Genomic DNA, 22,668 nt, shown 5'->3' with positions numbered 1-22,668 from the left:
TTAGAATTGCGCTGGTTCTGGGCTTCCCCATACTGAATAGTTTTAAAATTCATTTTAAATAGAGTTGCTCCTTTTAGCTTTATCTTAAGCACCCACTGAAGACGTAATTTCATTTGCTCTTGATATTGATACATACAAATTAAAGATCTAGTACGATATATGTCCATGCATACTTCAAATTATACGGTAGTGTATCAGCCCCGTGTTGTGAGAAGTACCATAAATCAGTGGATTTTAATGAAAGAAGAAGTTATCAGATGTAACCTACAGACATTCTCATGCTGACAAGGTGTTTGACTGCCATTGATTTGAGAATGAGGATAGGATTGAGTTTGGGATGATGCTGAGATAGCTAAAAGAATTCTTCTGTGCCTCACACAGTAACATGGTGTTTGTGTGTCTCTCCTTTTCCTTTGTTCCCTACATTTCTTCTCTGCCCATTGGTTGGTGGTGCTGACCCAGAGTGGCCCTGTGAGACTAGTGAGGTATGTGGTCCCAGGCAGCAGAGTTGAATGTTGCAGAGTGGACAGGAGTCTTCTGGACCTTGAGTCCTCAGCCTGGGTCCATGGCTCTGCCGCAAGGAGACTGAGCCACCCTGTGCCTGGTGCTTCTGGGCAGTTTGTTCTTTCCTTTTTTAGATTTGCAAAAAGTTGTTAACATTTTCGTTTTGAAAGCACGGAAGTTGAAACCCAGAGAGAAGTTGAGTTGCCAAGGTCCCATAGTTAGTGTCAGCCACAGCTGGGAGCCGGCGTACCAGCTCGGTGGTGCCCAGGCTAAGTTGTGAAGTGTCCGTGTGTTGGAGTGGGGTAGCGTGCCATCGCTAGGCTGGCAGGAGTGCTAAGAGCCAAGCTGTTAGAAAGCCTGTGGAGTCCTCGGCACATGGCTGAGGGCCGTCTGAGTAGGGATACTGGACACGGGCCCTGGCCTCGGCCCCAGAGAGGATGTGGCAGTGTAGCTGTTCCCAGTGCTGGGCAGCTCCAGTGAGCAGTGCAGCCACTGGGCAGTTCCCACCAGGGAGCAGTTCCTGGGCCTGGCCTTTGGATGGAACCCCAGTCGGAGTCAGACCGTCATTCCTCAGCTTCCAGCCTTGCAGTGGCTCCCTTCACACGCTGCATCCAGACTCCCCTGGCTCGCAGTCTCAGCAGGCCAGGCTGTCCCCTCTCTGGCCGCCTCCTGTCCCAGCTTCCCCGCTGCCCTGCCCTGCACTCCAACCACACCTGGAACCCGCCGCACTTCCCTGTGCCTTGGGACCTTGCTATGTCCTGTTCCCCTGCCTCCAGTGCTCTTTGTCTAAGACACTTGCAGGCACGGCTCCTCCTTGTTCAGCTCTCAGCCCTGGAGCCCCTTCCTCAGAGAGCTGCCTTTGGCCTCCGAGCTTACCCTTTACCCACACACCTTTCCTTGCTGATGGTTTTTCCCGTCCATTTGTTTTCTGCTTCTGCCACTAGGACTCAGTAGCTCTGAGAAGAAGAATCTAGGGAACCTGGACCCCCACTGGCCCAGCTCCTGGCTCAGCTCCGCAGAGGTATTGGGTGGACACTTCCTAGAAGGCAGCCCGAAGTGGCGTGGGCCGGGAGGACACACCTGGGGAATCTCTTAGGGTAGCTAACTGTGAATCCGGAAGTCATCACAATAGACGGGCTCTGAACCAAAGGTACTGAGTGGGTTGTTTACTTCAGAAAGTTAGAAGCAAGATCCCAGTTTGGGAGGCAGAGTGAAGATGGACTCAGAGCTGGGAACCTGTCCCTTGTCCCTCCTCTGGGGTGTGGCGGGTTCCTTTGTCTCTTGGGAAAGGAGAGCAGGGCTGGATAATTTCTAGGAGCCTGCTGTTTGTCCTGTTGTGGTCTGAGAAGCCATGTCTTTAAGAAAGACACCTAGAATTCTCCAAGTGGGGCCACTCTTAATTTCAGTGTCATCCCAAATCGAAACCAGTCCACACTGTTGGGTTTCTGTGATCTATTACAGAAAGGGTGACAATCGGCCCAATATGATTGGTGCGTAGCCCAAAGGTATGGGGGGCAGGGTGCTGTGGGAAGGGAGGGACTGCCTAGAAATGTAGACCAGAAAGGCCATAGCAAACTGGCTTGAAAATCTCCTTGGTCACAAGTAAATTAAAGTAGAAACTGTTACAAACACCTCCATAGCTGGTCAGTGACTCTTTCATGACTGATTTGAATTTTAAAGCACTGTCATGGACAGAGAGTATCTGAACCCTTTCTCTCACCTGCATTCCCCTTATGGTCATCGGGTTAAGAATTTTCACTCATGTGCAGAGCTTCTGAAATGAGACTTGATGGTTGAACATGCCTTAAGTCCCCTCAGCACTGTTTCTAGAGCACAGTTTGAATCTAGTTCCTTAGCTTCATGAATTAACAGTATAAAAGCCATCCATCATGTCATTTCAGACACAGGTCATGTTAAAAGCCTCAGTGCCTTGAAAAGATGGGGGCGGGGCCCACTCTAGACAAGACAGGGCCCACAAGAGCCCAGACATTGTCCTGACTCCCAGCGGGTATCAGAGCCTGCTGTGGCCCGGGCCTGTGGAGTGCTGTCTTCCACAGGCATCACAAGTGGCATATGGCCCTGCCGAGCTCCTGGAGTGTGGGCCCAGTCTTGACAGGCCACACTGCAGGCAGGGCAGGGCTCCCTGGTGCCCAGCTGTGCCTGGTCCAGGGGGCAGTGGTTTTCAGTTTAACACTCCCTGGACAGAGCCTGGATTCCCTTAGGGAGCACATAAGAAAGAGTCAGGTCTAGGCTGTGGTTATGCAGAGCAAGGTTTCTTCTGCAGCCTGGAGGAGCAGTGCTGGGAGAAATGGCCCTGACCACTCACACAGCCAGGCTTTGTTCCCGGGTGTCCACAGCAGGGCTGTTCACTGGTGGTTGTCTTCCTACGTGCCACCTTGCTTTTATAAAACAGAATGCAGTTATTTTTTAGAACAAATCAGCAGTTAAGAAAAGCAAAATGTTCCATTTTCTACAAACAGCTGCAGAACATGCCAGATTGTCCTCACTAGTGTTAATTAATTGAACAGATTTTGGAATGTGTTGTCTTTCGTTATATCCATTAATGGTCCTCTGCCTTCTTCTTAGGGAAAAAGAGAATTTTTTTTGAGATCTGGGAGCTTTCATTGCCATGTAATTACATTTGTTCACTGCTCTAAGAAAACTGGGCACTTGATGCTGCTTGGATCCAGACTCGGACTTGGCTGAGGACAGAGTTGATCGTTCTGCATCTCTGTCCAGGCATGCTATTTCTAATGTAGCTCATGTCCTCGTGCTCATCATACCTGTGAGGGCCCTCTCACAGCAGGAAGCTGCCCAGTTGGGCCAAGGTCAGGAATCGACCCCTCACCACTGCCAGCCCTGAGGAAGCAGAGCCGCCGTGAGCGAAGGGTGTCATTGGCTTTAAAGGATATCTGGGAATGGGTCCTCCAGTTTATCTGTGACATTTAGATTTCTCACTCGTGATAAGTGGGGTGGATTTGTTACTGAAGTGACAGCAAAGGCTTAGTCCTCAGCTGGCGTCCTGCAGTCGGGGCTTCCTCCACAGGACGCCCAGTGCTGCTGCACAGACCGCTGCCTCGGAGGCCCTGAAGCTGGCAGCTCCTGCCCCTTGCTGGCAGAGGCGGTACGACCACCGGGCTCCCCGGGTTTGATGTCCGGGGCTCGCTGTGTGTTTGCTGTGCAGAAACACTCGGCAAAACAAAGCTGTTCATGGGGAAAACTGTTTCTTTGCTATGTGATTGGCACCTGTCAGAGTCTGCACACTCCAAATGCAGCTGCTTTTTCTCTAAAGAGGCTTTACACTGTAACTCAACAGCGACTGCCATCGTTCCTCAGCTCCTACGGCTTTGCGTACCTGGAAATTCCGCTGGAGGCATTGACCCCAGGGCTGCTGTGTTAGCTCCATTCTGAAGGATGTTGGGTGTGAAGGCAGAGCCTTCCTCTGGCCTCGGCCTGTGCGGCTGGCCGCTGCTGCCTGCTTGAGTCCTGCCCTGTGCACTGCTGCCTGATGGGTGGATTCCCTCACCTCTGATGACATTAGAGGTCACAAATTCTGGTCAGTTGAGAATCTTCTGCATTAAGAAGAGGTTACAGAAAAGATGACCAATAAGGAAAGAAAAGAAGAGAGATGTTTGTTTGCTCTTCAGACAGTGGCGCAGCACCCTTCTCTGAGGAGTGACAGGGTCACTGCACAGTGCGGCGGGTCTGGTCTCTCTTCCTGCTCTTTTCACATGAAATCCATGCTCCCTGGAGAGGCTGGAAAATGAAAAGAACTGGCAGTGTACCCCTTTCTGGATTTGAGGAAACACTTCCTGTGCTTGAGGATGGGAGTGTGAGTAGCTGACAGATTCACTTGCTGTGGTTGTAGGACAGCATCCAGTTGAAGGAGCGTGGAGTCAGGTGGGAGAGACTCAGCACGTTCCCACGGGCTTGAGCCACCAGTGGGACATGCGTGACCGTTGTGTTGGGCGGATCGTACCATTGGTGGCACATACAGATCTAATCACTTCTATCATCCTTTTTACTAATAAAATTAATAAAAAGCTGCCTGATGGGCCAGTCACGCATGTACCACCAGGGGTACAAACTGCTCAGCAGTGAGACATACGAATTATGGCCCCTTTGTGAACATGTTAACGCAGATCACTTCCCCTGGACAGGGCAGGGAGTCAGGCAGCAGGTCTCTGATCTGAGCTCTGTCTGATGGGTGTGTGTGGTGCTCAACCCAGAGCAGGTGCACAGGGAGGTGTCTTGGCTGAGGGGTGCTTTCTGACAGACGCGTTGTTGTCGCAGTTACAGGAAGAGCAGTGTGATCTTCCATGTTTTTTTTGTTTGGTTGGTTGGTTTTTTGTGGTACGGTGGACCCTCGAGTTATGACCAGTGTAACGTACAAACAACTTGGGTTATGACTGGAATTTTAGTTTTAACTTACAAAGTCTTGAGTTACAACTGAAATGCCGGCTGTGCTTCCAGATGGTCTCAGATACAGATTTAACCCTTAGAGAATTCTGGAAGGAACACGACAGCATCCGTTCCTGTGTGGGGTTAACTGAGAAATCCTGGGCCAGTGTCTCTCTAAGGACACTGAGATCCGCCTGTGTACAGGAGAGAGACTGTGAAGGCTGTGTGGAGGAGCCTGAGCCTTCAGTTGACCACCTTGAGTTACAACCAGCCCTGGGGAATAAATTGAGTTTGTAAGTCAAAGGTTTCACTGTACTGGGATTGAGCCCAGGGCCTTCACACTGATCTTCCCCAGATCTTTTTATTTTATTTTTATTTTATTTTACTTTATTTTGTGGTACCGGAGATCCAGATCTTTTCATTTTGAGACAGAGTCACATTAAGCATTAAGTTGCCCAGTCTAAGCTCAGACTTGCAGTCCTCCTGCCTCATGAAATGAAAGTTATTAAAGATTGGTCCTTATTAAAAACTGCTTTCTTTGATAGTATTTTTACATTTTTATTGAATCTTAAAATTTTGATGTCTTAGAGATGATTTTATAGTATTTCTTCATGGACTATGTGTTTATGAAAAGCAGATAACTTGTAAAATATAATTACTGTGTGTTTTATTGATAAACATGTTTATGGGAGCTGAAGTCCCTATTAATTCCTCTAATGTTAGAAATTTTAAAATATACACCAGACATATGTTGCGAAAAATAAACATAAAGTTAAAATAGCTGTTTCTTGCCCACAGATGACGAAGATGGCATGGATTGCATGGACAATGAGAGGCGGCCGCATTTCCCTCAGTTTTCCTATTCCGCAAGTGGACGAGAATAAGCCTCTTTCATTCTGCTGCTTCACTGTCACCTTAGATTTATTACTGAAAACGACTCCGGGACAGCACCGCCGGGCCTGGCTCTTACAGATAGCAGGGCACTTTCTGACCTCCCGGACCAGCCCAGGGTCTCCGCCCCTCGCCACCTCTCACCCCATGAAAACACACACGTACACAGACACACTCCCGTTTTTGTTTTTGCATGAAATTGTATCTCAGTCTAAGGTCTCATGCTGTTGCTGCTACTGTCTTACTATTATAGCAACTTTAAGGAGTAATTTTACAATCTTTGGAAGTCATGAGCCCACCACTGTTCATTGTGCACAAATTGGCATCTTGATCTTTTAGTTTTTTGTTTTCCCCTAACAGTGAAGGCTAAATGAGATACACTGATTCTAGGTACAGTTTTTAACTTTCTAGAAGATAAATCAAAAACTAATTAGACTAAGAAGATTTAGTTTCTATATCTGAACAGGCAACTGTGGGAGGGTGGTGATACGTTTGTGCACAGATTTAGTAAGGTGGATCTGAGCAGTGCGGAAAGTATGTGTGTCGCTAAGATGTGGCTGGAATTTGTTAGGCAGCGTTGGAGAGGACTGAACAACTGCTGAGATACACATACGTATTCCTAAGTCCTGTTGGATACTACAGAGGAAGCCCAGTGTTATGCATGGACGTCCAGATGTCACGGGCAATCACGGGCAAGTGGACACTGTTCTACCGAGAAACGGCAGGTGCACATGCACGGGATCAGTCACTTACAGGGTCTTAGGGTTCACTGTGCCAGAGCATCTTTCCCTGTGCTTGGGAACCTTTTTCCCTTCTTGATGTTTATCACCTCTGATGGCTGAAGAATGTAGACAGGTGTAATGATCCTGCTTTCACCAAAATTGTACACCAAGGTAAACCAACAGGTGTTTGCCTTATTAGTTTTAATTTTTTACTTTTTCAGTTCTAGGTGATTAGCTTTTTCTCAGATGTTAAAACTTTGAATGTCCTTTTATGATTTTGTTTATATTGCAGTAGTATTTATTTTTTAGCAGTGAGAATTGTATGTCATGTTAGCAAATGCAGCTCCAACTTACATGAAACAGACTTACTGCAGTTTCTTTTGACCCATGTGCAAGGAATGTACACGCTGATGAGAATCATCCACTTTTTGTCCTGTGTAAAAAAATTTTTTTTGATAAGGCTCCGAAATTGTACAGATTGATTAGAACTTGGCTTTGGGAGAAGAGATCCCATCATTTAACCCCTTTGTGCTGAAAATGAGAAAATCAGCTACTCGTGCCAAGGGGTTAGGAAAACAAATAGCTATTGATGTTTTCTCACTTGAGAATTAAAATACTAGGATGACCTGGCAACATAATAACATAATGAAGAAAATCGAGACCTGAATAATGTTAAGAAATGAACATTACTTGGCAAAATCAACAGATTGCGAGCATGATGAAGTAGTCAGTAAAAGATGAAAACCTGCTGTGTTTATTCCGATCAAGGTACATTTATCACTGAACTAAGCCATCAGGGAAAAACAAAACAAAACAGAAAGAACACCTCTAGCTTTTCTTTTTCTGTACATACTCATGTCTCCAAATCCCAACCTTTCTCACTGAAAGGGGACATGTATGCAAACCTCATCTTTCTCCTTCATTACTGATGATCTTCAGATTAAACCCTTTGGTGCTAGGAGCTGACATTTTCCAAAGCAGCCTATAAAGTCCAAGGGGCAGGAGCCCTGCCTGTGGTGAGCAGGAAGGGCGCATGCTCCCTGGAATGATCATGGAGATGTATTCTAGTTCAACTCTGACAGCTCCCAAATGGAAGGCTGCATCGTGACATAGTATTAGATTGCTTTGTATGAGAGAGCAAGTGACTTTCTAGTAGGGTGAATCATATCCATATGCAGATGTCTTAGCCTCGTGATGCTGGAAGTGAGGATTTATAGCTCTGAAACCACTGCTGGCGGTGGGTGGGTCACTGGGACTGACGGGGGTTAAAGGGCATTTTACTAAGGCAGCTAAGACATATTCAGACATAGATTTCATCCTAATTTTTCCTATTTCTGTGAGTGATGTTCATCCTTAGTGTTAAGTAGGAAGTTACAGTAAATGGTAGTTCCTTCTTACATCTATAGATTAACTTTTTTTCACTTGGGATTCTGTTGAATGTTTCACAGTGACAAGAAAGACTAGAAGGTATGTCCTTTCCTTGTCTTGCATCCATTTTCTAAGAAGGAAGCGGGTGAGAAGAGGAGAAAGCCGAGGCTGGCTGACGTCCAGGGCATTTGCTCCTGTAGAGGGAAAGCAGGACACTGTACACTAAGCACACAGCTTTTTGTTGTTTTGGTTTTTTCCCAAAAAATCTCAAGGTGATTTCCATGACCTTGGCCAAGGATACTTTGTAGAGATTCATGATGGGCGCTGACAGTGCCTGGGGCCGGCCCTTCCTCACAGCTGGCCCCCAGTCCCCAGCCATGCACGGGGGGCCCGGTCATCCCTCCAAGGCAGTCGGTGTCACCGAAAATGTGTTCTTGGCTTCGATTTTGAGAATCCTCCCTCTCCCCCGCAGATCTCAGTCATGTGGCATGAAGGCTTAAGACAGTACGCAAAGGTGTGCAGAGGGAAATTGTGAAACTTCCCTGACTTGCCCATTGCTGTAGCTCCAGATTCTGGCAGGTAGAACAGCTGGAAGCCTGGAATCGTCCTACCCAGATACAGTTCCAGCTTGGCAGACTCCAGCTTGGACTGTCGTGAAGTCTGACCCATTGTCACAAGGCAGCCATCTTGGAGGAAATTGGCCTCTTCTGCTTGGATTGTTGGCAAGGGTTGCGCCCAGCTTCGCTTTCTACACTAATTACATAGCATTATTCCAGAATGTTTTCCATTTCTCACACCTGATTTCTGGCTTATCAAAGCTGACTTCTTGGGGGCCACTTGCTTCTTCTAGAATACAAAAGTAAGGGCCTCCCTTACTAACTGCAGGGTCTCTATACTACACCTCAGTGTACACACTTGCTGCTGCCGTTTGTACTGTCTACAGTAGAACTTCCTTATCTTGCTCCTGGTAGTGCATTACAGGCAAGCATGAAATGTAAAGTATTTATTTAAATAAAAAGAAAACCTCTAAATCGGTAATTGAATTACCTCCCTGTAGCTTTATAGTTTGTGACATTTCTTGACCTTGCGAGTTCTTTCATTAGATCTGCGAAAGATTCGGTCAACTGGTTAAGGATTTTAAGCAGACGCAACTATGAACCCAAGAAACTGTATTACTATTATTGTTGGTCATACTAAAACTGTTTCTTTCCTTAAGTATATGACCCACAAGGATGTGAAATAACTACAAGAAACTGTTTTTGTACACTGTACATCCTTAGTATTTTTACACGTATATGATAGGGATGCACATTATTTTCCTTCGTACAGACAGCTTAAATAAAGCACTATGTCAATCTGCTACTTCTCTGTTTGTTGTTGTTGGATGTGGTTCTGTAATCTCAGAAAATTAAATACTGTTCTTTTCTAGAAAAAAAAAAGATTTTTAACAACCCCAACTTGGTATTAACCAATCCAGAATAAGATGTGATAGGAAAATATGTAAATTCTTCGTAGCTTAAACCACATGGGATTATTTTTTACTTCAGTAAAATGGCAGTAGTGCAGTTATACAAACTTGGATGAAGGGCCACTTCCAAAGGGGAGACACTGGGCTCTCAGCAGCGGGATTAAGACAGATCTGCTGTGGAGCTAGGGACAGAGTAGGTCTCAGATCCAGGATTCATTCAGACCCTAATCATCATCACAACAAATGGCTTAGAATTTTTAAGGAACGTAGCTCATCATTGATGTCTTCCTGATAACGCATGGCTCTGCATACTTCCTTTGCAAGAGTATATTTTGAATACTGCGTGGCAGTTAATGAACTTAGGGGTAATAGGCAGGGTGGCTGGACTACAGTCTGATTTATGTTGACTCATTCCAGATGGGGCCTTTTTCTGATTTTACCTCATAAAGCTACTGTTGTAGAACTTGGCTCTGCTCCTGTGACTCAGCCAGAGAGCAGAATGGCTTTTGGGACCAGAGTCGCATATGTGTATGTCATACAGCCAAATTTGGGGGCATTCTTACGTGTGCTCTTCTCTCAAAACCACTGGGGCTGAAGATCCAGGAGGCTGAAATAAAAGTGACCTCTGTAATTCCTTAAGGTGCTATTTTTAGAATATTGTATAATTTATTCACAGTGTACCTACAACAGAATTAAGGACAATTAAAATATCCTATGTGACAGCCTCTATGTCTGGCACATTTGATGAAGCGGAAAACGTCTCTAGAAGTACTGCTGTCTCAGGCTGAGCACTCGGCAGGCTCCACAGGTGAGGGTGGTCTCTGTGGGGGTCAGGCCACCACCTCCGAGCCTAGTCCTGTCACCCTGCGAGGCTGGGCGCCCCTGCAGCAGCACATTTGTGCCGACCTGATGCCAGTGGGGAGCAGGCTTGTCCCAGCTGCAGTCACAACCTTGGCGTTTCATTGACCTCCTCAGATACCACAGTTTTCAGTGTCCATTTTTATTCCTTTAGAGCATTTGAGGGCTTGACTGTGTATAGTACAAATACTATTTTAGACTAAAATAATGATCCATGTACAGATATTTGATATACTCTATAAGTAAATTTTCTAATTTCACTAAGTACATTTGTAGGCTCAAGTTCTGCTGTGGGGAAAAAAGTCTGACACCGCCGAGCCAAAGATGCTTTTTTGTCTGTTTGGTTGTTGTTGTTGTTGTTGTTCACAGAAGGGAAAGAACAGTGTTTCCGGGTGTCTCCTGAATGTGCACATAGTAGTAGGGTGACAAATGTGGATGCTGATGAAAGGCAAGTAAAGACAAAGGACAGTGGGTAGATCGTAAGAAGGGGAAGAAAAGTGAATGGCAGGGAAAACGTTGGGTCCTTAGTATACTTTGGCCTGTTTAAAATATGTGCCTTTTTGGTGTGTTTTGTTCATCACTACTACAGATAAGAAGGAAACATTACAACTCAAGTCCTTAAAAAGTTCATTTATTACAATTCCTGTGTATAATCAAGCATAAAAATGAGCATATTTAAAAACTGACTTCAAGCCATTTCTGAGAACATCCGCCAGGAGCGGCCCTCACCCAGGGTCTGACTGGGCTCCAGTCCAAAGCGTGGGGCAGAGACTGTGGGATGAGGACCCGCCCCATGCAGCCCCAGGTGGTGTCGCCCTGGGAAGGTTGTGCTGTGTTGTGGCATATTGAGTACAAATTGGATGAATGTAAATATCTCTTTGTAAGTCATTTACTTCACTCTGTTTCATCCAGGTCAGCAATCAGATTGTGGCATGCTGGGTAACTGGAAAAAAATGATAATAAAAAGTAAGTTTAAATAGATCATGTTCTTCAATGTGATTTTTCTCCTCATTTGCTGGTTTAGTCACCTTTCATTACTAAATTTTTGATGAAAAATTGGCTAAAACTGTGGAAGATATATATATATATGGTTGTGTAAAGGCCTCAGCTGACCACTGATGAAAGCCCATGATGCACGTGAATATAGGCTTGGCTGTTCTGTTTTAATGCTTTTGGCCTGAAAGGAGGCTGTACTGTGGACACCTGTCCCTCTGCGTAAGAACATCTGATGTGAAGATACGGCCAGAGAGAATCACTTCACAATGATTCGACATTATGGGGTAAAGGTAGAATATTAGCAGGATGTAGGCCGAGGGCCCCTAAGAAATTCCTGGTGAAATGAGACGAGCTGAAGCCACCAAAATTTTAGCTGCACGTAGTTTCCTGTAGCATAGAGGCATTTTCACCTGGGAACCTCCCAGCTGCCAGAAGAGGGAGTCTGCTGTGGCCCTTGATCTTACAGCCTGGGGAATGCTCACACCCGAGTAGCTGCATGGCCTGCCTGTGCCGGGGGCTGCTCCCCTCAGCCTAGACCCCAGCAGGAGCAGTGAGGGGAAGCGTGACCGCCCCCGCCTGGGGGAGGAGGAACACCACACAGCTGCTCCTCTGGGAGCGTGGGGGCCAGAAGAGGCCAGGTGGGGTTTCGCTGTCTGCTTTGCACCCCCGGGGTAGGTGGGAAGGCAACGCGGGGCCTGGTGCTCCCCACGGGGGTGCCCTGAGCTAGACTCTGAGGAGGACTCACAGCCCAGATGTGGCCTGGGTTACTTGAGGATTTTCAAGCTGGGACAGAGTGAAACTGAAATCAGAATTCACCCAAGCAAAGTCTGAGAAGCGGTCTGTTGCTTTGCTCTGGATGGCAGTGTGTGAGAGGGACTTGAAGGCTTTTCAGCAAGCACGTCTGTGAGTGGAAGGCTTTCCTCAGGGGCAGCTGGGTCCCTGGGGCTGGGGAAAGCGCCGCAGGGAGTCAGCGTGCCGAGACCAGGACGTGCTGCCGACCGTCTGAGCAGGCCTTGACTCCCTTCCGGTGGGCTGAGCCGACTGGGTGTGGCTGCCCGGTGACAGGACTGCGTGTCCCTCCTGCCCGCTCTGAGAACGCTGAGGCAGCCAGTTCCCTCACGCCCATCCACCCCCACGTCCCACCCCTAGGGCACCCAGGCGCACCCTGGGAACAAGGACGTGCACAACCCACAGTGGTCTTGTTTCGAAAGACACGTGAAAGGAATCTGGATAGAAAACAGCCACATCTGTGATACAGAACAGAGACAGACTGGAAATACAAGCAAAGTGTGTTACAGTTTTTGTTTCTTCTGTTTCTAACCGAAGCCCCAGGAAACCGGCATTGCTAGCACGTAATGAGGCTTTGCGGTGCCGGTGCCGGTGGGCCCAAGGCCACCCAGTCACTTATCATCTGCGCGTCCCTCCCCTGTCAGCTCTCAGCCCAGCCGAAATGGTCGCCTTCAACTCGCGCGCCCACGCGGGGCAGCACAGACGTGAGGTTCCTGACGTAAGCAGTGGAAGTCGGCCTGACTTTCCCCGGAGGCAAGCGGCTGTCCCTGGGTTCGCTGGTTTTGGTGGGAAGCCCGCCTCCATCCTCACGGTCACATCACAGCACCTCCGCTCGTGCAGTGAGCTGCAGCCAGGTCTTGCCGTCTGGGCCGGCCCGGGTCGCCCCGGCTCTGCTGAAGCTTTCGTAGTGTGTTCTCCGTGCCTCCCCTCGTCCTGCAGTGCAGCCAGGGACGCCGAGGCAGCAGGCGCTAACAGCTGGCTGTTCGGCCACCATTTCTTAGGGAATGCGTGTTTCCAGCTGGCTCCGTCCTCCACACCCTGTGCCAAGTGTGCGGGAGCCGTGGGCACTGCAACTTGAGCCCTCGGCCACCAGCTTCCCGTCCCTAGGCCTTTCAACTTGTCATCGAGGCCCCTCTGCGGCCCTCCTGGGTGCCTGGCCACATCTGCAGGGCAGTGGTCCCCGGGCATGAGAGGCTGCCCCTGGGCGCTGGGCAGCTGCTCCCTCAGCTGTCTGCCCAGGCGACAGAATCGCACGCTGCCCGCCGGCCATTTGGGCTGACCGGTCACCGTTCTCCCTTTAAAGCTGGAGCCTCCGACACCAAACCTGGCCCCTAGTGCCCATTTCTTGAAGTTGACTTTTAAGTCTGGCGTTTAAGAAAGGATTGCTCCGGGTGAGCTGAGCTGTGTGGGGCCTCTGCTGCCTCCCGGGCAGTTCCAAGCTGCCCCTCCTCTCCGGGGCCACCGCTCCCGCCCGTCCGAGGCCCAGGCCCTCGGGAGCAGTTGTGTGTTCCTGCCCTCCCTGTCTCAGTCCCATTCTCTCCTCTCCCGCCGCCTCCTTCCACGTGCACCAGGGTACTAGGTCTGTGGCTTCCTTCCCCATCCGTGCTGGGCTCCGGATAGCAGACGCAGTTCCCTCCTAAAGGGCAGCTAGTTCAGCAGTTGGGGTTCGGGGCCAGGCTCAGTGCCTCGGAAGCTGAACGACTGACCCGAAGAGGTGCGGAGCTGAGATGGGAGCCCAGGCAGTGCGACCTCCTCGCCAGACTAAGGCTCGGTCTCCGCCTGGTCTGGGCTGGCTGGCGAAGGGGCACCGGGGTGAGGGATTCAGCTGTCCACCTGGGGTCACAGAGTGTTGGGGGGAGACACCCTGCCTGGTGGCCGCAGAGCAGGGCCGCACCTGTCAGCAGGCCGGGCTGCTCCATCGGAGTCCTCGAGCCACCCTGCACCGAGCTGTCCCGGGGCCTCCCACCTCCACCGCCTCTCTGGAGTCTGGGGTCAGCAGCTGCAGAGCGGGCCGGAGTTCACAGCGAGGTCACGGCCGGCGTCGCTTCTCCCGCTCTTGCTGCCCCCGGGCCTCTGGTCCAGGCTGTGGCAGCCGGAGTTCAAGGCCCTGCTCTCCCTCCGCCTGAGGCCGGGCTGTGCTGCCCTGGGCTTCCACAGGAGGCGCCAGGTGAGGCAGCCTGAGCCGAGGCAGGCAGGGCAGGCGCAGAAAAGACTGCCTGGCCCCTGAGGCGGCTCTCCCGACTGGGGACTGGGGACTGGCACTGAGCAGGCCGGGGGCGGGGCGGTCGGCGTCGGGGCGGCCGGGCCCGCAGTGCCAGCTCCTCCCAGAGAGCACTGCGCAGGGTCCCGCCCGCAGACCCGAGTTTGTCTCCTGCTCTCCGGAGTCCCCAGTCAGAGCGCTGCCTCTGCACATGGGCAGGTGCCTGTGTTTTATGTGAACCATGTTTCCATGGTAAATAGATTTTAAGATTCCCAAAGGACAGACAGTGTCACCAACAGCAGAGTGGAGCCTCTGGCTGCCTCGTGTTTGAAAGCGTTAAAAATGAAGACAACACTGACATTTGGGGTTGTAATGCGACGGAATTACAGTCTTTTAAAGGCAAGAACCACTTCCCTACACTACATGTAATATTCAGTGTTTTGTTCACTTGTCTAATTGGATTAAAATATTTAGCTCCCTTTAAAATCTTGATTGTGAATTTATATTGCAAAATGTAATGTCTGACTCAGGAAGCAATAAGTGGAACAAATGTATCTGAAGCCATATAAAATTCAGCTTATTTTTTCTTCCAGGATTCTAGTTCTGAAAGTGTTTGCTCTCGGACAGAGTGAACTGTTAACAGCAGAGCAAGCCTGGCTTCAACAAAGCCCGGAGCACTTTTCAGTATCAGTTGCGTGCAGGTTGCCTGGTGCAGAAACAGTTACGAGGTCTGCTTTCCAGTTGCCGGGGAAGTTTCTCCGAGGGCCCTGAGACCCTTATGTCAGAGACCCAGCACCTGGGGTCTTATGTCATTCTTTAAAACCACTCAGGCAGCAGGGAGTTAATGACATTTTAGCTGCATATGTTCGAGTTTATTTTAAAAAAATATGCAAGTCACTTTGGTTGACAGTGTCTTGTACACAGTTTTGAAAGAATCAGGGCAAACTTTAACAGAGTCAGTTTTTATTTGAAAAATATTTTCTGGGAATGTATCAGTGTTTATTTTTGAGGCTGACAATTCGGGTGAAAATCAGGATAAAAACAAAAAAACAACAATTTGGTTGAAATCAAATTGTTTGTTTTCATCTATTTAGAACTCTTTCCAAAAAAATCTTGGTTTGGGAGGAGGCTTTGAGGTTTATTTTGTTCAGAGTATTTGCTGTTCTATTCAGGCACCATCTGTCTCGCAGGTAGCTCACTCCGTGGGAGCCCTGAAGTCAGCTGGGCAGAGCCCTGGGCTGTGGGAAGGACGGAGCGTGGCAGCAGCCCTGGAGTCCCACCCGCCACTGGGCCGCCTCTTCTCCCAGGGGGCTCCTCGGCGGCAGACAAGAGCCTCTGCCCACGCATGCCAGGCCTCTCCTCCCCTCTGCAGTCCGTGTCTGTTCCTCCCGCTTGTTTTTCAACTCCATTCTATGAGTCCTTTGGTGTAATGAGATAATGTCGATGATCTTGAATATAATCACATATGGCTGCTGGATCCATGCACAAGTTTAAATCAAATTAGAAAGTAAATTCACTGCCAAGAATGCTTAAAAGTCATAGGGCCAACTGATTAACCACTGACAAGTCAGCTTCTGACTCTGTTTTCTAAACTGTAAGTGATTCATACGAAGGGCCTAGGAGGGAATCCCTCCCCAGCCTGAACATCCAGGGTGGAACCCAATAGCCTGTGCGGGGCTGCAGCCGTCGGAAACGCCAGCCAGCTGCAAGCAGTCATTACCAGATAAATCCATGAACGCCTGGATGTTTCAGAGGCCTCGCTCCTGGGACAGACACTTTCTGTTCTTTCCCCCATCCCAGATGCCATTCTCCCCAAGAACAGACTCTCACTTCCTCACCAGGTGCCTCCACCCTTTCTGGCCAGCTGTTAGGGGCCCTGGGCGCCTGGCTGGAGACTCCTCACTCTGCTGCAAGCTGTCAGGCCTGGCCCAAGCCCCCGGGGACCCATGGGCCTCAGCCCAAATGCCACCCCTCGCCACTCCGGCCGAGGGCTCAGCCTGTCTCCCCAGAGAGGTGCACCCAGCCCAGCCCTGCCTGGGCGCGTGGGCAGACAGTGAGCACACACATCTCAGGGGATCTCGGTCACGGTCAAGCTGGGTCAGTGCCTCACTGTCTCTGCTTCTCCACTCGGGCAACGACAGCCATTTCACACCCTGAAAGGCTTTTTCTAGGAGTTTTTCCCACAGTGAGGCAGGAGGCTAATACAGCCATTGTGTTTGGTTGGGCCTGAACTGAGAACAAGCCAGCATGCCAGCCTCGAGCTCGGGGTCCAGGCCCAGAACCCCCTCCGCACAGGCTGCCCACTGCACACCAGCACCCAAGATGCTTCTGTCACCAGGGCACGAGCAGGGCTACCTCGCTGCCAGACACGTGGCTGTGTTTCCAGCCTGAAGCAGAGGCCGTTTAGGATAATCAGGCCTTCTGAACATGCCAGATACTCCTGTAAGAGCCCACAGGCCACCCTGAGCCGCTCATCTGACCGCTGCTCGGGACAGTGGGCTCAGGACGAGTGAAGGAGCGAATTGGAGGGATGTGACTCAGCTTCCAAGCAGCTGCCTGGGCCAGAAAATATCCATTCTCTTTTGGGCACTGAGTGGACAGAGATTTTTAGAGTTTAACATGCAAAATTAAGCCATTATGCTTAATTCATCCAGACTGAGAAAATGGAAGCCTTTAGCGAAACCATCCCCAAACAGGAGGTGGAGACGGCTGTAAACCTCGGATGCCCGCGTGCACCAGCCCAGGGCACTGTCCCCGGGAAGGCGGCCTGGCTGATGGCCAGGATCCCTTAGGTGCAGCTTCCCGGAAATACCTGCCTGGGTCAGCAGCGACAAACCTGGCGGGGGGGGGGGCCCGGGGGGGCAGCAGGGACACATCACAGGAGCCCAGGCGGCCGGTGGTGCTGTGGTAAAGCCACACAACCCTCAGACGTGCAGTGGCGACTCGGAGCAAGCTGGGCCCAGGGCTGGCAGAGTGCACGCCAGACCGAACCCTGCCTCCTGTTTGACCGCTGCTGCTATCTGCCACTGAAAGCAGACGTTTTCTCTACCAAATTGCTTTTGTCAGGCTCATCTTAAAATAACCCTATGTGTAATATCTGAGTCTGAAAGGCCCCTTTAGAGAAGGGCGAGACAGGCCGGTATCGGATGGCTCAGGATGGGCAAATCACTCCTGTTCCTTCAGGCAAGGCAAGAAAGACCTGCTAGCTTTTCTGAGGGTTTTTTGAGGCTTGGGAGTTTTGAAAGATGCATTTTGTGCAAATGTTGCAATTCATTTGGCAATTACCAGATTTTTAACGCCCTGGAAGAGGCTCCTAAACACCGATGGTCCATGTTAAGATCCGATCGTCCCGTAAAGCAGGCAGAGGGCGGGTAACAAGCAAAGCGCATGTCACGGGGAGGAAAGTTCGGGTGCCTGGGATTCCCTCTCACCCCAGCTGAATCCTCAATTACTTCTTAGGTCCTTTAGAGGCCAGAAGAGTCACTCATGTCACGAGTCTGGGTCCCTCCATCGCACGTGACAGGGCCCTCCTCACCTCAATGGCTGTGAGCTTAGCTGGGCCAGGCCCACAGTGGCAGGGCCAGGGCCTCACTCAGGGCCTGCCCACCCCACCTGGGTGCCCACCCCACCCAGGCTGAGGGAGGACACTGTGCACGCACAAGAGGCTGGCAGCACGGTGAGGACGGTCCTGGACCCTCTCACGATGAGACCCTGACGTTTCCTCAGTCCAAGTACCTGAGACCCTGCTGGGGGTGCTCACCCCTTCCGATGCCCTTTCATAATGCCCTCGTGCGGATGGGGACACAGGCTCAGAAGAGGCGTAGATGGCTTGGCCGGGCCTCAGGACGGTTCCACTGTGTGGAATCGTTCTCTGGTCATTCTGGCTCCAAACTCTTGGGAGGTTCCCGGACCTTAGTGTCCCCTACACTAAGAACCCGGTGGCTTCTTCTTGTGCTGCCAGCAGGCGTCAGGGGCAGCTGGCGCCCGTTTCTCTCTGTTTACCACTGTGATTATGGCACAGTGTGCTCTCCTCCTTCCCCAGTGGCCTCAGGTCAAGGCCAAGCACTGGGCTGTGCTCACCCTACTCGGAGCCATGAATGCTGTGCAGAGGCCTTAGTCTGAGGGGAAAGCAAAGCCAGTGATTACAGCTCCCTGCTGGCCCTGTAGGACATGGTCATCTGGAAAGGCGAATGAGAGACAATTCCTCATCGTTTCCATTTCCAGATACTCTCTTCCCATGAATCCCTGCCAGCACCTGCTGCAGGAAGTGCCTGGGACCTCACAGCACACTGGGGTGCAGTCCTAGTAAAGGCAGACGCTACCGCCAGCCCACACCGCACCTCTGCGTCCTAAAAATTGCTCGATGGGGCAAAAAGCAGAGCCCCCTGACAGCTAGAGAGCAACTTAGGAGAAAAGATGTTTCATTCCAGTCTCCAAACTCACCTGGACTCTTTCTTCCCCCTATTATCTAACCAGGACGGGGAAAGCCAGGGCTGTTATCAGACTTAGGCTCCATTTGTAGTGTCCCTACTTGCTAGCTGCATATGCTTGTTTGAGCCTCAGTTTCCCTATCTGTAAAATGGAGACCATAAGGTCAATCTTGCTGGCTTGCTCCAGGCGAAGAGAGCAAATGTGTGTTCTCCGTGTAAGGCAGCCAGGCCTCTGTGAGCGCAGGAGCTGACCTGACTCTCACCAGCCGACTTAGGATGAAGCCTCTGGGCTACAGTGTCCCCACACCCTCAGGGGCACTCCAGCCACCCCCTGTAGGACACCCACCTGACCATGTGGTCCTCCCTGCCCTCCTTCTGATCCCTGGTCGGTGCTGCATGCCCTGGGGCTGTGGGAGGGCCAGGCTCAGCTCAGGTCTCCATGCCCCTTCCTTCTACACAAGGCCACTTCTGGGCCTCCCCCCTGGCTTGTGGGCTGAGCTGACCAAGCGGCAGGGAAACCTGAGGCCTGTCAAGGTGCAGCCCTGAAAGAGGACTCCGAACCCCCCTCTGCACTCCCACCCCACGCTGGGGCTCCTGTACCTGGGCCCGTAGCCGGTCCACCTCTTCTGACAAGCTCTGTCTCTCCAGGAGAAGCTGGTTCTGCCTGTTGAGCAGCTGCACCAGCTGCTGGGCTGTGGCCTGGCTGTGCTTATCCAGCTGCCGGAGCCTGGAGAAAAAGTCAGCCCAGAGTTAGAGATGGTGATGGGAGTTGGGGGCTTTGGAGAGTGTCGGTCAGCTTCTCTCCCTGTGACAGAGCAGCTGAGGCCATCTACTCTCACAGAGGAGATGATTTCTTTTGGTCACGGTTTCAGTCTATGGCTTCCCTTTGGGCCGGTGCTGAGGCGCACACACGGCAGGCGTGCATGGAAGAGGAAGGTCTCACTTCACAGGGGCAGGGAGGCAGAGCGAGGAAGGGGAGAGGAACCCCCTCCCCCCGGCCTGCTAATGCCACACCCCTGTGGCCTAATTCCTCCCACCAAGCCCCAACTCCTAATGGTCTCACCGTTCCCTAGGAGTCCTTCAGCCTGGACACCAAGCATTCAGACCATGGGCCTACAGAGGATGCGCATGTGCCAGGCCCCAGCAGTGTGTGTCCCAGGGCGGGTCTTAAGGGGACCATGGGCTGGAGTGTAGGCTGAGGCTCTGGCCTTCAGCAGGGCCTTAGTATACATTTGTTAAGTTGAATGGCCCTGGAGCAAATGTGAGCCTTCCCACCATGCTGCCCATTAGAAAACACACATCATTTGGGAATGGAGAGGGAAAACTAAAGCCTAAACTCACAGGCAGAGGTCAAAGAGGAGAGGCCTAAATGCCTCCATCGTCCAGCTGGCCCCGGCCCTGGCAGGCTGAGCAGACGGTGCCCCGGCTGGAGGAGTGGGTGCGGGGGACGGAAACACTGATCTAAGGGTTTTCCATTATTAATCACCCGGTCAATCACGAGCTCTGGCACTGCTGACCAGATGTCTTTAAAGATACCAAATTTGTCATTCTGCTGATGGGCTCTCCTCCCCAGACTTGCTAATTTACTCAAACTATTATCCTCATCTGGCCACAGACGGCTTCCTCCAGCCAGCCATACCCTCGCCCATGGAACCGTGGGCTTTGGATTAACCCTCAGCAGCGACCCGGTACTGCTCTGAAAAGAAGTTAGCTGTGTGCCTGTCCTCAGCCCTCGCTAGTCAAAGCACCCACAGGGAGAAGGAGTTGTATTTTCACAAGCAAAGGACTTCAAAAGCTCAAGATCCATTTCCAAACCCAGGCTACCAAATCAAGATCTCCCAGAGGGCTCTGCAGATGCTTCGAGGAGCTCTCCCGCGAGGGGTTTCTGGTGCGCTCCGGAGGAGGCCAGAGACACGGACGGGCCTTAGTGTTGGGTCTGGTTCATTTACTTAAAAGTCGAAGCAGCATCTGGCCACAGGTAAAATGAATTCTGCGCAACCTGCATGTTTTGCTCACCCCCTCCTCAGACCCTACGGCAAGAAACAGTACAACCCGCTCCAAGTCCCCTGCCCGCCCCCAGTGGCTCTTCTCGGCCTGGATGGAGTTTTCATTCAAGGAGTCCTATCCTCTCCTGCGAACACTGGGTGGGCTCCTCTTTCCCAGCACCGGGCTGATTCTCAACTGGAGTGAGTGCCTTAACCAGGTGGGGCGGGCGTCAGGAGGGGCCAGCAGGAGCAGCTGGGTGGGGCTGAGCCTGCACCACGCATGCTCAAGGACAGCTCCTCCCTCAAGCCATCTGGCCACGCCCACAACCTGGAGCGCCCAAAGGAGTGCACTGGTGGGATGGCTCCTCTTTCTAGGTGCTCCATCAAGCCTGAGCAAGGGCCTTCTGTCCAAGCATGAGTGTTTTCCTGCATCTGTGCAGTATACTGTCTGTGATCTTGGAGGAGAAAACCTTGTTTCTTTGGGGAAGCCAGGGCATCACTGCTTTGCCCGCCCCATCCCATCACGTGACTGCGCAGAGCACATTTTCCCATGAGTCTCCAAGTCTCAGAGCCACCCAGTGGGGCAGGCCAGACTGAAGCCTTTGGCATTGCCAGTCCCTGGCCAGGTTGTCCCGTTGTCCTCTCGGGGGCCACCTTCCCTTGGAGATCCTGTGCTGCTGTGGCAGCCTGGAGGCGTCCCTTTTAGAGGCAGCCATGTGAACAGACCTTTTTCTTGAGAAGCAGGCCGTGCACTGCTCTCACATCAAGATCAGGCGGGCACAAACCATCATTAGCAGTTGAGCTCCTCGGCCCCTAAATGGCTTTTCCCCTCCAACTAAGTCCGCAGAGAGAACCACAGGCAATGAGCTCCTGAGGTAGGAACCGAAACCTGTGAGAAATGGATGACACCATTAAGGCTCCAGGCCGGAAGGTGCCAGGAATGGCTATTCTCCATGTGGTCCCTTGCCCTGCGCTCGGATCGAATGGGAAAACAGTCCTGCAGACTGATGGGCTCGGCAAAGAGACAGCTGCCCCATCCAGGGCCTCACGGAGAGCCAAAGCCCGCTGTCTCTCGCAGCCCAGAACACTGGCCGTGGCTCAGCCGCCGGAGAGGGGCCAGTTCCTGCCTGGACCTTCCTCCTGTGGGGCCCTGGGAATCTAAACAAGGCCTGCTGGGGGTTCTGCACACTGTGGGCCCAGGACAGCTGCAGCAGTCACTGCAGGGACTCAGAATGGGTGCTGAGTGTGAGCCGCAGGAGAGCAGGAAACCACCTGCTCTGGAGGCTCTGCAGAAGTGGCCAGCTGTGAGGGGCAGATCCTGAGAAGCCCGGCCCTGCCCCAGCAGGCACAGCTCCTCTCACTGGACCACCATGGATGCAGGCAGGCTGGCTTCTTTTTAAGAAGGGTCTAGTTCCGTTACCCAGGCTGGCCTCAAACTCCTGGGCTCAAGCCATTCTCCTCGGCTTCCCCAGTCGCTGCGATTATACGTGCGAGCTACCATGCTATTTTTTAAGCCAACTCAAACACTCCAGGAAGTTGCTCTCAGGAGTGTCTTCTCTCCCTGTAGCTATGCCCCAGCCCCTTGGGAGCAGCCCCTCCCATCACCCCATGGGGATTTGATTCCAGGTCCTACCAAGACCTGAATTCATGATGTCAGCCGACTATGGCTGGCACCAGCCAACATTTGCTGAGTCCCTGGGCTTATTGATTATCCAATTAAAAGTTCACTGTAATCCTCTGCAGATGTGCTAGCATTACCACTCTCATTTTACAGATGAGAAAACTGCACCTGATGGGTTCATTAACCTGCCTGAGCCATGGTAGAGCCGGGAGTTGAATGCAGGCAGGGCCTGGGTGGTTACCTTACAGAGGTAATTCACCAAATCAACTCACCCGTGGCAAAAGCTTCTTAATTTAAGGGCCAAGTACTATGTCAGTCAGCTTCCTGTTGCCGAGACCAATACCTGAGCTAATTTAAAAGGATGAAAGGTTTATTTTGCTCAGTTTCAGTCCATGGCCCCTGCAGCCTTTGGGCCTGTGTAGTACATCATGGCGG

The 22,668-nt window shown here is 51.3% G+C and overlaps 2 protein-coding genes across 15 annotated transcripts in view; one reads left to right on the top strand and one right to left on the bottom strand.

The window, feature by feature from the left end:
• Akt3 (AKT serine/threonine kinase 3) overlaps positions 1-11,193 on the top strand; it is a 259,832-nt gene extending 248,639 nt beyond the window's left edge. For all 10 annotated transcript variants that reach the window (XM_004853513.4, XM_087194057.1, XM_087194053.1 and 7 more), the window contains one exon: positions 5,704-11,193. In XM_004853513.4, coding sequence (XP_004853570.1) covers positions 5,704-5,789 — 86 coding nt within the window. In that variant the 3' untranslated portion in view covers positions 5,790-11,193. The remainder of the gene's footprint in view (positions 1-5,703) is intronic.
• The window catches only part of Sdccag8 (SHH signaling and ciliogenesis regulator SDCCAG8), a 222,144-nt gene continuing 205,301 nt past the window's right edge, over positions 5,826-22,668 (bottom strand). For 3 of the 5 annotated variants that reach the window (XM_004853507.4, XM_087194049.1, XM_087194050.1), the window contains 2 exons: positions 19,228-19,354; positions 5,826-11,155 (listed from right to left, as the gene is read on the bottom strand). In XM_004853507.4, coding sequence (XP_004853564.1) covers positions 11,126-11,155; positions 19,228-19,354 — 157 coding nt within the window. In that variant the 3' untranslated portion in view covers positions 5,826-11,125. Of the gene's footprint in view, positions 15,670-19,227; positions 19,355-22,668 lie in introns of all 5 variants that reach the window. The other 2 variants (XM_021265534.2, XM_021265526.2) reach the window with 1 other exon arrangement.

Source organism: Heterocephalus glaber, unplaced genomic scaffold, assembly GCF_053883595.1.
Source record: "Heterocephalus glaber isolate CG9 unplaced genomic scaffold, H.glaber_assembly_v1.0 deba00001600, whole genome shotgun sequence".
In the NCBI taxonomy this organism is placed as follows: Eukaryota; Metazoa; Chordata; class Mammalia; order Rodentia; family Bathyergidae; genus Heterocephalus; species Heterocephalus glaber.
This window is presented reverse-complemented; position numbering and strand designations above follow the sequence as displayed.